This window comes from Aspergillus costaricaensis, assembly GCF_003184835.1.
Source record: "Aspergillus costaricaensis CBS 115574 unplaced genomic scaffold BO79scaffold_2, whole genome shotgun sequence".
Taxonomy (NCBI): domain Eukaryota; kingdom Fungi; phylum Ascomycota; class Eurotiomycetes; order Eurotiales; family Aspergillaceae; genus Aspergillus; species Aspergillus costaricensis.
In genome coordinates this window covers 678,673-693,784 of record NW_020291802.1, presented here as the reverse complement: position 1 = coordinate 693,784, position 15,112 = coordinate 678,673, and the positions used below count along the sequence as shown (strand labels likewise).

At 49.7% G+C, this 15,112-nt stretch overlaps 5 protein-coding genes across 5 annotated transcripts; 3 read left to right on the top strand and 2 right to left on the bottom strand.

Moving 5' to 3' along the window:
• The first annotated feature begins 782 nt into the window (after positions 1-782).
• Positions 783-2,350, top strand: BO79DRAFT_206522 (uncharacterized protein). Its single transcript, XM_025681990.1, has one exon. It carries the CDS (start codon positions 1,268-1,270, stop codon positions 2,018-2,020), a length of 753 nt encoding a protein of 250 aa, XP_025544406.1. The 5' UTR covers positions 783-1,267; the 3' UTR covers positions 2,021-2,350.
• A 353-nt stretch (positions 2,351-2,703) lies between these two features.
• clrD (histone-lysine N-methyltransferase Clr4) lies at positions 2,704-5,076 on the bottom strand (the record flags this gene model as incomplete). The annotated part of the gene is made up of 4 exons (XM_025679195.1): positions 2,704-3,367; positions 3,495-3,551; positions 3,597-4,683; positions 5,029-5,076. The coding sequence occupies 4 exons, from the start codon at positions 5,074-5,076 to the stop codon at positions 2,967-2,969; spliced, it is 1,593 nt and encodes a 530-aa protein (XP_025544405.1). The 3' UTR covers positions 2,704-2,966.
• A 1,303-nt stretch (positions 5,077-6,379) lies between these two features.
• kin1 (putative serine/threonine protein kinase Kin1) lies at positions 6,380-10,594 on the bottom strand. Its single transcript, XM_025685194.1, has 3 exons — positions 9,517-10,594; positions 8,829-9,456; positions 6,380-8,774 (listed from the first exon to the last, which is right to left on the bottom strand). Exons 1-3 carry the CDS (start codon positions 10,174-10,176, stop codon positions 6,829-6,831), a joined length of 3,234 nt encoding a protein of 1,077 aa, XP_025544404.1. The 5' UTR covers positions 10,177-10,594; the 3' UTR covers positions 6,380-6,828.
• A 1,776-nt stretch (positions 10,595-12,370) lies between these two features.
• On the top strand, positions 12,371-12,847 carry BO79DRAFT_206520 (DUF1604-domain-containing protein). The gene is made up of 2 exons (XM_025681989.1): positions 12,371-12,410; positions 12,472-12,847. The coding sequence occupies exon 2, from the start codon at positions 12,509-12,511 to the stop codon at positions 12,716-12,718; it is 210 nt and encodes a 69-aa protein (XP_025544403.1). The 5' UTR covers positions 12,371-12,410; positions 12,472-12,508; the 3' UTR covers positions 12,719-12,847.
• A 131-nt stretch (positions 12,848-12,978) lies between these two features.
• BO79DRAFT_206519 (DUF1604 domain protein) lies at positions 12,979-14,791 on the top strand (the record flags this gene model as incomplete). The annotated part of the gene is made up of 1 exon (XM_025681988.1): positions 12,979-14,791. A coding segment is annotated over exon 1 (1,753 nt), but the record flags the coding sequence as incomplete, so codon positions are not given.
• Positions 14,792-15,112: the final 321 nt, after the last annotated feature.

Below are 15,112 nucleotides of genomic sequence, written 5' to 3'. Positions count from 1 at the left end.
TACGAGACTAGATGTTTTGCATAGCGGGGGCGTGTGGGCGAAACCACTGCGTTGCTTGGTTCCGAGCGCAGGTCAGTTCATCCATGCGTTTTACATCATGTGTATGTGTATGTGTACAGCTTTTTTTTTCCTTTTTTCTTTTTCCTTTTTACTAGCTAAAAAGTACAAAGAAAGAGGGAAATAGATAGAAGAAGATGATGATTGATTGGTTAATATTCCGCAATGAACTTGGCATCCCAGGATGCTTGGCATTACCGGATTGGGCAACGATGAAGGTTGGGTTTTTGAAATCCGGATGTAGGGAGAAAGCAGGCACGAACACGTATGTATGTATAAGGATGAAAGACAAGGAAGGAGAAAAAACACAGAACGTCCGCAGGCGGAAAAGAAGGGGAGTGGGGAAAAAAAGCCAAAGCAGGAGAGGTCCGTCGGAAGGGATAAGAAAGATAGTTTAGATGGCCGGATGCAGCAACGAGGGGGGCGAGGAAAAGGGAAAGCGTCACTGCGTTCGGCGACTTCCTGAGTCGCCCTCGTTCAATCATCTTTATCCCCAGTCCACAAGTCTACTTTTTACACTTAATTCCATTTCCCTTTTTTCTCCTTCCTTACCTGCCGCTTTTGTATGATTTGAATGCAAATGGAGCCCCTACTAACTGGCCTCTTGCCTGGGCTGTAGTTATAAGAAGGTTTAACTACTCCTGCTGTTGCTAGCTCTAGTTACTTCTGGCTGTTTCTTGTTCAGTTCCTGATACTACAATGAGGCGTGACTGACTCCTTCCTCTGACGTTATTGTCGTCATTCAACTCTTCAGTCACTTACTTACTTACTTACCAACTAATATTTGCTTTTGATAATTACTGTACCTGACCTGATCCTAATTTGTCTCCCCACATAATTATCTGGGAAGTTCTCTTTCGCCTGCTTTGCTTTGCTTTGCTTTGGTGAGGCGAAACCCGAGGGGACCACCTGACTCGATCTAATTTTCCCTCCGAATCTCTCTCTCTCTGTTCTATTGAATTCAATCAATCAACATCCAATCTCATCCCATACATTATTGATTTTTATCTGTCAATCTTAATTACTTTATTATTCATATTGTCGGTCAGCCCGCACCCACCTGACATCATCTCATCTTATTTTATCCATCTTACTTTATTATTATTATTATTCTCTCTTTTTCTCTTTTCTCTCCCCCAGAGAACATCCTCATCCTCCTTTCCACCTATCTATCTACTTATCCTCATCTATCCTCACAACCAAACCAAAAATGCGCCCTAACCAACCCACCCCCCTCCACCTCCACACTTCTTTCCCTTCTTCTTCATCATCATCATCACCATCCGACCGCAACAACAAAATGTCCACCTCAACACACGCAACATCAACAATAATTCCACCCCATCCACACCCCCCGACCACCTCCAACGCCATTAATGCCAACCCCAGCAGCGGCGGTGGTCCATCCTCCCCATCCCTCTCCGTCACTCTCTCCATCCCATCCACCACCCCAACTCCACTCAGCTCCACAACAGCCAGTCCCACCTCCTCGCCCACTTCCTCTCCCGTTCCCCGCCGCCGTCGCTTCAACAATAACCACTACTACAACAACGCTATCGGCAGCCTCAACACCACCTCCCTCTCCGACTACAACTATGGCCAAGATTACTACTGTGGCAGAAGTAGTAATAATCGCAGCCGCAGCCAAAGTCCCTTCCGGTACTACCACCATCACCACCGCCCCTCATCCATGTCGATGATGCTGCTACGGCGACGGCCCTCGAAGGTCGATTTGGCCCTCTCGGAGGAGCGGTCCCGTGCCGATGAGGATAAGATTGAGCGGCTGGGATTGGATTTAATGGAGCCGAGGCCCGTGGATCCGTTATTGGGGGTGGGGTTTGCGTTGGATAGTATGGATGATAGTGTTTTTGGGTCGATGGATGGCGGGGTGTTGGAGAGGAGTGGTTCCCAGCCGAGATTTGTGATGGGCGGGATTTTTGAGGTTATGGAGGGGAGGGGTTGATTCTGATCTCGAGGATTAGTTTATGGATTGTTTATTTGGTGATGGGTGATGGTATTGGGGTTTGGGATGATTGGAGTAATTAGGGTTGTTTGGTTTGCTTGGGTTTAAGCGGGCTTACTTGATTTTTGTTGATTGAATTGGAATTGGCGGATACCTTGTGAGTTGTGATTTGTGAATTGTGATATTTGTTTTGTTTGTATGGAGTGGAGTGCAGTGGAGTTTACTTTGAACTATTTTTGTTTAGAGGGTTTGTTGTGTGTTTGATTGCTACTTTACTTTATTTCTCTATCTTCTGATAATGATTCTCAGAATCTGATTATCTGATTATATCTCCTGCTATGGACATATCATTCAGGACATTGCAACTGCATATCTTGCAGATTAGCATACATAATGAACATTTCATTATTCCTTCAATTTGCTTGCTTGCTTGTTTCAGTCTACCTATCTTTTGCATCTCAGCATGAGATAGAATAGAACAAAATGCTGAAAATACACTATCCACTTGTTACTTCTCTGAATGCGACCAGTGTACACACACATAACTCCGTAAATTTCAGATGATAGAAAGTAAAAGGGGAAAGAAAAGAAGATGTAATTGAAACCACCGGGGTATCTGATATCAAGACGAGGAAATTCACATGTAAAAGTTTGAACAAAGCAATGGAGTATGTTGAACCCTTCCCCTGAGAACAATGTGCAATGCGAGACAAGAACGCAGGAAGATGCCTAACAACACCGTGATGGGGGCAAAAAAGGATAATCGCATGTACCGGACCTCAACAACAAGAATGCAATCAATGCTGCTGATCATCGACTCAACGCGCACTCCCTTGCGATGCATATGATATCATATCATATCATAATACGAAATCGACAAGAGGGCTGAAAGATTGCAGAGTGAGTGAATGAAAGAAAAAAAGAAGAAGAATAAGAAGAAGGAACATCACCCCCTCTTCGCCTTCCTCTGATTCGGCCAAAGCTGACCACGACAATTACTCTCCCCACAAAGACAAGGCACAGCATTCGGGTCAACCTTCCTAACCTTCTCCCAGCCGGGATTATAGTCAAACGTCAATTCCGTCATGGGTGGTACATCTCTCAGCGCAAAGAAAGCCAAGTCGTACAGGTAATCGTCGGCGTGGTTGCGAGTCACGGGAATCAGGCGACAGTTCGGGTTGCACGAGTGATTTATGAACCGTGTTGGATTGCCAAATCTGTGTCCGTCGATTACGTATTTGCTGTCTTCGCCGGTGGCGAGGAAGTCGAGACTGAATAGATATGATGGGCCTTTTTGAGATGTCGCGTCTTCGCGGATGTCGGCTACTTCTTTGGTGATTACTTCCCCTAGGTAGCAGTCGATGAATTGGCCTGCGCGGATGGGGTCGGGGGAGCGGAGGCCTTTTTTTTTTCTTCGTTAGTATATATATGGAGGATTTGTGTAAATGGACTATGAGCTGGGAATGGATCATACCGAATCCTCGGTTGCCGGTCCAGAAAATCTCCAGTCGGACTGTCCGGCCATTCTGTACTACTCGATTCCAGCAGCGCTCATCGCATCCACATCTCGAACTACATTCGTAGATCATGACCTTTCGTTTCAGGAACTCCGGTGTAAGAACCAGCAATCGCCCGTCATCGTCAGCCCGCTTGTACGGCACCATTGGATCATTCGTCTCCTCTTCCTTGCTGAGACAGAGACATCTCGCCGGATCGCAGAATCCGTCACAGCTACATCCCGCAAGGAACTCCTCTGGGACAGGTGTGACCCCTTGTCGTAGCTTATATGTATTCACAAACTCAAAGTTGGCTGCGAACTGCGCTAGCTGGTGCTGGTCCCCAGATGCAAAGGTTACTTTAGGGCCTCGGATCTTCGCGAGCTTCTGCTGCAGGGTTTGGTGCAGCTGGGCGCTGATGTCCGGTTTGGATGTGAGCAGTGGGCCAGGGGCGCCGATAGTGAATGGAATGGCTGCTCGATCCACTTTCCGGGCCACGGGGTATGCACCTTTCAAGGCGCGTTTCTCGTACGCGTCGGTTGGGTAGAAGTCCTCGGAGAGGCCGATTGGAGATGGGACGGAGATCACGTCGGCTGAATCGAGCTCCTGTTGCTGGCGCCGAGAAGGCGAGGGGATGACTACGCTGAGGGAGATAGGGCCGGGACTGGGGGTTTGGAAGGAGAGGGACCGGCGAGTGCTTAAGAGGGAACTTTGCTTTCTGTCTTCATCCCCGTCTTGACTGCGGCGGGGTTCGGCCTTGGTGGCTGCAAGAGTGAGGGGTGAAGATGAACGGGTAGATGTTGCATTAGACTTGATCTGCAGAGGTCTGTTTTCCTTGCCAGCAGAGGAAATGGTGTTAGGGTTGAAGAAAGAAGATCGAGCGGCTGTGACTCTGCGGTGGTTTTGAACAGGCTTGACATCTTCGGCTTCATCGTCATCCTCTATCTCGATAGAGATGGCGTGCTGATGGGCCCGGTTAGTCGGTTGTGGTTGGGGAAAAGACCGCGGCTGTGACTGCGGCCGGCGGGGCAGAAAGGATGCCAGTAGTTCATCTACATCTTCAGATTTTCGTTTCGAGGGAACTGAGGAGGCAGGGCGGTGGGTAAGAGTGGAAGGGGACTTGGGGATGTTGTTCTGAAGAGGTGGTGCTGACGATGGCACATGATTCTGGATGTATCAAGTCAGCTGATCCTCTCACGAACTATAGCAGGAGTGGTGCAGTGAATGAAGTGAAGCGAAATTGTTAAGGTCACAAGAACATGTCTCAACTTCAAGTATAACAGAAAATCAATCAAGTGTGAGACTGTCAGATATTGTTTTGAGAGATTAAAAAAGAAAATAAAACAAGAGATGTTGTGGCTATTGTATAAGTTTTCACAACAAGAAACATCCATGCATGCAGTATAGCCGCTAGCTCACAAACTAGATAGACAACTAGCCGCACGAACAACACCAAATAATACAACACCAACCAACCATGAAAGAGCGGAAATGCGTAAAAGAGCAGCTCACCTCATTCCTCTCTTCGGAGTCCGAGTCAAGCGTAAGATCGATAACCATGGTGGGAGAGTTAACAGGTGCTCAGGTAGACTTTAAAATCATGGGTATAGAACTATCACAAGAAAAACACGCTGATAGGAGACATGAGACTGGTGGCTGCTGAAGATGATCTTTAGAATAAAATCAAGTCTTGGAGTTAAGGAGTGAATTAAAAATAAGACTAGGCTATTTTAGGCAATTATAAGTCAGGTGATTTATAAATTAATTAGTTTAAGTATATTAGCTATCAAACACTACAGTTCTAAATCAATATAACTGACAAATTAATATTTCAATAACTACAAAGATGAAGGAGATGTGACCTAAATCATACCTTGTTTTATACTTATGCTGCTATGCTAATTCGTGGTATCAGAAAACCACTTGCTGAATAAATCGAGCAATTCTGATCTGGCCAATAAGGGTGAGTATTGAGAAAGAAACCATAGAAGGGGGCCAACCGTCTTATCTTTGCATAGTTCCGCCCAGCCAAAACAACAAATGCAGGCAAAAAAGCATCATACCAGCACATACCACAAAACTTCAAAAATTGGTAATAAAACCATATATATATATAGAATAATATATGCCAAATCATCTCTGATAAATTACTCCTAAATAAACACTCTATTAAAGACAGTAGAGCGGTTCAAACTGGCTTTATTTAATTCTTTTTGTGCCTGTGGCATTATTTCTTGGCATGTCATCCGCATTATGACTAATCATGTTGAAACATGGTTCATGGTTAGCTATAGACAATTGGCACTGATAAGTCCTCGAGAACTGTGCAAACTTACATGGACTTCAAGATAAGGTATATTGATCTAGTATTGAAAGAACCGTGCTATGCAATAGTACTTAGACACTGCACAACACCCTTTACTTCGCCTCTTAGCGTCTTTCCGGTCTCTAGACTAACCAAGCTAAACCCTACGGCATCACGCTAAAGGGGCCAACTGGCTACTGGCAAGTGCATAATCTGGCTTCCGCTTTCTGATCGACATATTCCGTAGATGAGATGAGCTTTGGGGTATGAACTTAGTGGGTCTGTAAGATTGCATTTTTTTAGCCGATCGAGACTATGTACTAGTGGTGTATTGTTCAAGGTGGACAATCAAACAAACTATATACAGATGAGTATGAAATCAAGGCTTGACAAGACAGTAGATGTTGTTTGCTTAGAAGGTTCTTACTTTTGGCTAGCATCTGCTACTATAGCGTATCACGGAATTGGTACCAGAACTCTAGAACATTAGTACAAGCATCCTAATCTACATCAGGCAAGGTCTCCGGTCTCAGGTCTCTACACTGTAGGAGTTGCTTTGTAGTTGTAGGTAAACGCTGACACAGGTAAATGGCCAACGAACCAGAGTATTATGACTGCCATCAAATCTACCTATATCATAACCTTCAATGTGACTGAAACAGGGCCGACATTCCTACGCATGGTAACGCTCCATAGTCCTGCAGAGAGACAGAACTCTAACATAGGAAAACAGCCCAGAAATTATACAACAGGTCAAGGGTTCAAAGACTCGGGGGGGAGAAAACTGACGGAAATCCATGATGCATCCTGCTCGGTTCTAATGTACACCACGACAAACCGCTACCGGGGACGATGAGCCAGCTCAAGGATTATGCAGACCGAAAGTTAACATAAGGAAAAGGAACAAAAGAAACACGTGATGCTCATGCAAATGCTCATGGTTCAAGCCGATTGGCCCGAGTAAAATAATATGCAATCTGCGTGCAGGCGCCCCATTCACAATACTCTCAGAGTCTTAAAGCGTCCAGGATTTTCTTGGCCATTTCCCGGTATTGCCACATACCGCCTGCAACCTTCTTAAACTGGATACCATGCAGCGAGAACAGCGGCACCTTGACAATCAAAATTTCGAACCGGAGGACCAGGTTCTCGCCCGTATCACTCTGCACCCGGGTTGTAGTCTCTCCCATGACACGTTCGCCCACCACCACGTTGTCACGATGGTCCCGAGAGCCATCATCTTCGTCGGGGCCTTCAGAGTCTGTCACGAAACTTTGATCCGGTGGAGCACGAGTCCGACGCTGGCCCCGAGGCGTGTAGTGTCGCGATTCGTCTCGCTCATCATGGTTCAAAAAGCCCCCGAAGCTGATGCGGCGACGATGGCCCGAAACATGTCCCTGACGGTCTGGGCTGGGGGGTCCGACATCTACTACTTTGTCCAGGTCGATGCTCGGTGCGTGGCGGCAGCTAAAGCCGCCTTTGATCTCAACGTATTCGACGGAGAGCTGTTTCAAGACCCTGATGATATCAGCCCGAATGACTGGCAGAGGTTTGCTGCTGGTTGTTGAAACACTGAAAAGTCCCTTCAGATACACCGGCTTGGAGAGGTCCTCTCCTTCGTTGGCACTTTCTAGTGCCGTACCGGCGCCCGATATGTCCGCGTCGGTCTCCTCAGGAACGTTGGCCTCGCGCGTTGCTTCCCGTCTTGCCCTCCGAGCCTGGATACTCTCGCGTCGGGCATGACCCAGTGACATTGTCCGGGCTGTGTGTGTACGGGTCAACTTGGCCTCCTTTCCGGGCGTGGTTTCTTTCTGCACGTTCGCGTAGTCGGAGCCGCTAGTGGGAGGTGGTTGGGCTGCCGCATCCGCTTCGTGTCTGCGAGAACGACGAGCTCGGTAGTCTGCCGAGTTCACACTTGCAGATCTCTCCAAAAACTTGTTGGACCGCGAGGCCGGCTCGGCGGATCCTGGAGCCTTGAGAAGATCCTGGTGCTGTGGTTGACTACCAGCCGTGTGAACGGCTGTCGGAGACGGGTCCGCGCGTCGGGTTCTCTTAACGCTAAACCCTCTGGAAAGAGGCGAAGCCGAGTCGGCAGGGGGCTGGACATTCAAGGACGGCGTATGTGGGCTTCCAAGTCTGCCGCGTTCCGGGTCACGACTGCGCTCCTTGGTCCTTCGCGTACTGAATCGCCTTAGAATACCTGCTGCTGTGCTCTCCTTCTTCACCGGAGTCTCCGGCTGCGACGCAGGAGGCGCAGGAGAGTGCCCTGCTTGTGGGGCCAGATGAAGGTTCTTGATACCATCATTGAGATCATCGTCACCATGGGTCCTTGCTCTAGGACGAGACCTTCTCCCGGTATCTTTCTCTCCAGGAACGTGGTATTGGTTGGTGTGAGCGGCCTCTGGCGCAGGAAGGTCTGGCATCTGGAGCATGGAGTCTCCGCTAGCGTGCGGAACACCCAGCGCACCAGGGTTAACTTCGACCCGCTCTCTGTCAAGCTTCTCCTTTACGAGGTAGTAGACCGACAAAAGGGGACTATAGGCATTAACCGGGTCGTTGCCTAATTGAACAGCTTCGGCGGAGGGAGCGGACAGTGTGTCTCTGCTGGCCGAGTTTCGTCGCTTGTAGAAGTCGAACACACCGCGCTTCTTCTCGGTATGGCTGGGAGGAGGTTGGTCACGAGCCATGGCCTTTACAGCATGCTGATACTCCTCCGACTCGATGATTTTGGTGAGTTGTGTTGTAATGTATTCCGCGGATCCAAAATCAAATCCGGTCATTTTCTCGACCACCTCCGGATCCAAGGGGAGCTGTATCGGCTCACGGTATGGGAGGTAGTTGTCGGGTGCCCCATTGAAGCCTTTGTTCATCCATGGGTGATTCATTATCTCTGACAGACTGGCACGCTGCTTGGGATCGGTTACCAACATGCGCGATATTATATGGCGACATTCTACAATGAAGTATTAGCATTTCGTAGGCGAAGATGGCAGAGGGGTCAGCTAACCTGTTGTGAGCCCGGGCGGGTACTCAAACACACCCTGCTTGATCTTGGCATGAAGTTTGGGCATGCTCTGATCGTCAAAAGGCACTTTGCCACAGACCAGAACATAGAGTACAATTCCGAAACTCCATACATCCACCTCCGGTCCGGTATATTGTCTAGCCTGTAGTAATTCCGGGGCTGCGAAGTAGAGACTGCCACAGAATGTCTTGAGAAGGCTCCTCGGGGAGAAAAGATTGCTCAAGCCGAAGTCGATGATCTTGATGTCGCCAGTCTTGCTGATCAGGATGTTCTCGATCTTCAGGTCACGATGCACGATACTATTGCGGTGGCAATAATCCAATGCGCTGGCGATTTGACGGGCGAACTTCCGAGCCTGCTTCTCTTTCAACTTGCCGTGGGAAATGATGTAGTCCAACATCTGGCCCCCATTGACGAGCTCGAACAACATATACCAATGGTAATTGGTTCGCACCACATCTCGCATACCACAAATGTACGGGTGATTGACGAGGCTGACAATGGCTGCTTCGCGGGCGGTGCGGATCTCTTTGGAGCGATCAGCTCTTTCGGCCTCGCGCGAGCTGCGGTGTTCCTCCGTAGACTGCCGGGGGACGATCTTAACAGCCACCTGTATGGAATCAGTGAATGAACGGAAAGAATCCGAAGGACGACAAGATGAATCACTTACCTGCTCGCCAGTATCCATGTTCTTTCCGACTTTGACCTTGCCCATACTGCCTGCTCCCAGTGTTTTACCCAAAGCCCATTGACCCGACGGGGTTGTGATCATCGTGCGACGCTTTGTTTGTACGGAGTTGGTCGGGTGCAGGTGGGCGCCGGCAGCAGCCTGCGAATGTCCCGCAACACCCTCCGCCATGACGGGCCCCGCGGTAGCCATGTCGATGCTATCCCGTTGATGACCGTGTGCCGACAGATTCCGGTGCTGTTTGTGTGAAGGTTGTTCGGAGCGGTAGGAGGTGGAGGGGCGCTCCTGTGAACGCTCCCTGGAGGAGTCCCGACGGAACGGAACGGGTTGGGCACCCCTGGAGGCTTCAAAATCGCGACGGGCTATGTTGTCGAAGACGGCTTGATTCGAGGGAGGGCGACGATCATAGGACTGAGATTTGGAGTAGGAATGGGAATAGCGATTCTGCGAGTGATGATGATGATGATGATGATGATGGTGATGCTGCGGAGATGGCTGGGAGGCAGTCGCGGGACGGACCGCGACACTTCGGGTTCGGTGAGGGAGATCAGACGAGGGAGGACGATGGGAAGAGGAGCGAGAGGAGATGGACTGGCTTCGGACGACGGAGGGTGACGCAGTGGGAGGAGCAGCAGTGGACATCACGATGGGCAGGAAATTGACGAGGAGTTCCGAGCCAACCACGATTCAGCGCGCTTCATCCACCCTAAGATCGCTTGGTGATCGAGGGGAGGGTTTCGCGTGAGGGCGGGATGCAGCCCAAAGGGAGGCCAGAAGACCGGTCGGGGAGCAAGTGGGAGCGAGTGGGGGAGATGGCGTTGGCTGACGGAGCAACTTTGAGGGAAGCGACAGCCTGCGTGGGTACGTCCAGTCTCCAGCGAAACGGCTTGACACACTCCTCCCCCATGTATTTTCGGAAGGCCTAGAAATTAGGGGGGGTGAGATGTGGGTAGGTGTGAGGGGAGGAGTAGTAGTATGTATTAGTAGTAGAAGGGACGGGGCACCACTACTAGCGGAGCTGATGGGGGGGGGGAGGGAAATAGGAGAAAGGAGTGAATAGATACCACTCACAATAGAGTGAGTAAGTAAAACAAAAAAAAAAAGAGCGAAAGGGGCGGGGGGAAGGAAAATAAGGAAAATGAGAAATGGACAAGGGGATTTTGCGAAATGCAGAAAAGAGACAAGACAAGAGAAATGTGGGAACGGACTGGGTGTAGTACTACTAGTACTACTACTACTACTACTTAGTACTGAGTACTGAGTGTTTGTTGGATTGACGCTGGGATTGCGGCTGGCAGCTGCGGAGAAAGCCAGAAACCAGACCAGACCAGGACCGGACAAGTCCAGCCAGAAATCAGCCAGGAATAGCAGTTCCCGGAAGACACACTAGAAAAAGAGGGGATATCCCGAATAATGTCTCTGATCTCCGCTGCACTCTGCTAGGCCAAGAATGTATGAAGGGAAATGAAGGGTCTTGCTTGGCTTGCTTATTTTTAAAAATAAAAATGCAGGATGTAATTATTCTTCAGGTTGAAGAGTGAATGGGGGGAATTGGAGAGTTGAGTAGATAATTAAAGAGAGAGAGAGAATGGGAAAGAGAAGAAGAAGGAGGGTGAGAGAGTCCGTCCGTGAGAGTCAAGAGCGGGAGGGTTGAGGAAATGATGCCCATGCGACCTTCTCTCGTATTTTGCTTGCTGCTGCATGGATTCTGGCGGAATCACCAGGGCGATTGCATCGAGTTACGCAGGGGAAATGGAAACTGCAATTTCCATCCACTCATCTTCATCTGTAAAATATTTATCGTTACCTTACTTCTTGTTCCTCTTTACTTACTCTTCTTTTTACCCTTCATTAGTTTTCTCTATCGACGGGGATTCCATTCCTGTCTGCTTTCTTCCCCCCTCTCCCTCTCGGTACAAATTAGACAGCTGCATGCACGTTCTCCATCCGAGATTACAATATTACTATATTGAATCACATAGTGGTTGCCTCCCAGGCAATAGTCTAGTTCCCTCCATCCTTTTCCCCTCTCATCAATCTCACCTCACCCCTACAGGTCGGATCAGGGACCCTGACAACTACTACTACTTCTTCTCCGACCGCCGGTGGAACGAGACCATTTGATACGTCGGACTTTCGGTGTTTTGGGCACGGATGGGCATGATCACCTGGCCGAGGGACTCATCATCATCATCATCATCATCATCATCATCAATTCTGGGTCCTGACAATTTCAACCTGCTGGACGGTCCAAATTAAGTTGGTCGGATGAGCCCAGATTTATCTGCCAAGCACGTTCGGTCGCAGAAGTGGACATCTGACGCCCTCGTTCTGTTTTCGGATGCTGATGTTGGATCTGTCATCCGCCCCCGTGGCCATCATTTTCAATCTTGCGGTTAATCCGAGAACAGCCAGACTAGTAACTTAGTTAGTACGTAGTACCCCCGTAGCACTAACAATATATATTGTTGGGGTCGCTTCAAATACAACTATTAATTAATTGTCCAGCTGAACAAAATCAACACACGTAGCCTGAAATAATATCATCTCCCCCAGATCTGTTGACACATCTCATGATTCACAACAATGAAGGAATAGAGTGTGATACACATAAACACTAAATCTGGCCAGGTGCTTAAAAGGTACTTACTTTTGAGGTACTGCTGCAAGTTACTGTTTCCAGCCACATAGAAACGTGGCGGTGCACGCGCCTTTTCCATGTCCGCCTTGTCACATGTCTTCCGCCCGCGGCCTCTTGTCAATGCACCGTTCATCATCATCGGCATCTGCTTGTTTCCGCTTCCTTCCCAAGTCACCATTCTAGTGCTCTTCCATTCGTTCGCTCATCAGGTGGATCATCAAATATACAAGTAGTGGTAAGACCACTTCATCCACGTAGGATCTACAATACAGACACTGATGATATGTCGACGTCAGAAACAGCCATGCTGCACCCTTGAGCTGCACCTTCACCATGGCCAGTAAAAGGAGCCGCGCCGCCTTTGAGGCAGACTTGCAGGCCCGCCAGTCTCCTTACGCGTTATACGGAACCCCATTGCCCCCATTGGACGATAGCGTGCGAGACGACGGATCATATGCGCCCATCTGGAAGCAGGAGGTGACCGATGACCGGGGAAGGAAACGCCTACATGGTGCCTTCACCGGTGGATTCAGTGCCGGGTGAGCTCACGATCCATGTATAGCGTTGGACAGCACACTAAAGGTGGCCCATCTTCAGGTACTTCAACACCGTCGGGTCGAAGGAAGGATGGACTCCAGCAACCTTTGTGTCTTCGCGCCAGAACCGCGCCAAGGATGTTCGACAGCAGCGACCAGAAGATTTTATGGATGAGGAGGATGTTCGGGAAGCGGAAGAGTCCAAGAGACTGCAAACCGCCGATGAGTACTCCGGCTTTGGTTCTACAGATGCCGAAATGGCGCGCCGCGGAGGGTTGATGGACCTCCTGAAAACCAGCGGAGAAACTATGGGGGTGAAACTTCTGAAGAGGATGGGATGGCGAGAAGGCCAGGGAATTGGGCCCAAGGTGCGGCGTAGAGCTGACCTTGGGGACGGTATGTTGCAACGTGATGGAGGAGCCGAACAAACATACCTCTTCGCGCCCGAAAACCCGCCAATGGTTGCTTTCATCCATAAAACCGATCATAAGGGCCTTGGATTTGAAGGAGAGGCCCGCCTAGACGCTCGGCAAACCAGAGCGAACGAGTCCGATGATGAGGATAACGATTCGTTCTTCGGAAAGCGGCTAATGGCTCCGGGGAAGCCGAAGCAGTCCAAGGCGAAAGAACCCCGACGCGGGGCATTTGGCGTCGGTGTGCTGAATGATACTGGCTCGGATGATGAGGATCCTTATTCCTTAGGCCCACAGATATCTTACAACCGAGTGATTGGAGGGGACAAAAAGAAGAAAAAGAAAGCAAAACCTGCCGAGGATGCGAGACTACTCTCCAGTTCGTCAAACCCGCTTATTGGCAGCAAACCCGTATACATACCGAAAAGGGTCATTGCCGCCAAGGGCGCCGCCGGTTTTCGAAAGTGTTCTGATGGCCGTTTGCCTTTGGAAGGATTCTTGCTCGCGGATGGCATTTCAAGCCTCTCAATATCCTCGCAAGAGAAGAAGTACGCGCCACCAGAGACCCCCAAGGATTGGAAGTCCAGCAAAGCACCGACACAGGAAAGGGATGTCTCAAACTACGTCTCTACGGCGGAGGCAGCTAAAGCTTCGTCAATGGATCCTACCGCAAGAGCCGCGCTCTTGGGAGAAGCACAACTTCCTGGAAAGTCCATATTCGATTGGATGACTCCCGAGGCTCGCGAAAGGATCGTGAAGCTTACGGGGAAGACCGATCTGCCGCCGGCTCTTGGTGAAAAGGCCCCTAAAGGCTACGAGCTCTCAGAGGCGGAGAAGCGCAAGGATTTGTGGGATCTCGTACCCAAATTGGACAAGCAGGTAGCCGTTCAGGCACTCACACGAGCAGCCAGTGGTTGGATGCCGTATGCAGAAGATCTAAGCAAACGGGACCGCTATCGAACATTTCTCCAAGTACGAGCTGGACTCCGTGACAGCCTTCCGGACCGGGTCCCCGGATCAACTACAGATGAATGGGCAGCGGAACTACACGAATTTGCGCGAGCGGCGGAGGTCTTCAAGCCCATGTCTGGACTTATGGCATCGCGATTTACCTCTGCCAGTTCTGGACCCAAAGAGTCATCCGACAAGTCTGACGGGTCTCCTTCGGCGGAGCCTCTGCTTAGCAAGCCCGCAGCCAAACCAGAGGACCCTGCAGTGGAGGCAGCGAAAATTGGCATGTTTGGCCCAATGACTCGAAGTAGCATCTCTTTCTACCCGACGCGTCTCTTGTGCAAGCGATTCAATGTTCGGCCCCCCGAGCATGTCCAAATGGATCCTGGTGCGCCATCGGGACGCGCTGAAGCCCCCGTCTCCGGGAGCCGGTTCCAATCGGCAGGTTACCAGACCGCTTCCGGGCCGAAAGAGTTAGTTTCGCGGGATGTTATGAACCAACTCATGCTTGAGGCTGGCGGTGGATCTCTGGCAGCTGCAGACGCGGCCTCGCCGACGTCATCAGGGCCAGCGGGAAGTCGGGCACCGGTGGTGGTCGAGCCAGAGCGAAACGAAGCATTAGAAGCGGAGCGGCCGGGCGAGGCGGTGTTCAAGGCGATCTTTGGCAGTGATGATGAAGATGAGGATGAGGAAATGAGCTGATTGATATATTGGGGGGGTGGGATCCTGGACCTGTACAGCTAGATGGACACCCAGTCTTCGTATTTCCTGCAGGCAAAGCCAATATTGACTTTGAAACGTAATGATCGTCTGGGGATATTTGCAAAGTCCCACTCCTTCCACGTACCCGACCGCTTAAAGTTTTCTTTGATTGTTAAAAAAAAAAAAAGAAAAAGGAGATCCACCTGACAGTGGATGCATAAAAAAAGAAAAAATAAATATACAGTAGATTTCTCAATCAGAGTAGAATAATTGTTTATTTCTTTTTTTTCCCTTTTTCTTCTCTTTTTTATTCAATTTCTTTCCCAGTGGAGGAC

Excerpts from the sequence above, each read along its gene's own strand:
- BO79DRAFT_206522 (XM_025681990.1), top strand. The coding sequence starts at position 1,268 with ATGCGCCCTAACCAACCCACCCCCCTCCACCTCCACACTTCTTTCCCT.
- kin1 (XM_025685194.1), bottom strand. The coding sequence starts at position 10,176 with ATGTCCACTGCTGCTCCTCCCACTGCGTCACCCTCCGTCGTCCGAAGC. Across the intron at positions 9,457-9,516 it reads ACATGGATACTGGCGAGCAG|GTGGCTGTTAAGATCGTCCC; the intron begins GTAAGTGATTCA and ends GATTCCATACAG. Across the intron at positions 8,775-8,828 it reads CCCGCCCGGGCTCACAACAG|AATGTCGCCATATAATATCG; the intron begins GTTAGCTGACCC and ends ACTTCATTGTAG.
- BO79DRAFT_206520 (XM_025681989.1), top strand. The coding sequence starts at position 12,509 with ATGGCCAGTAAAAGGAGCCGCGCCGCCTTTGAGGCAGACTTGCAGGCC.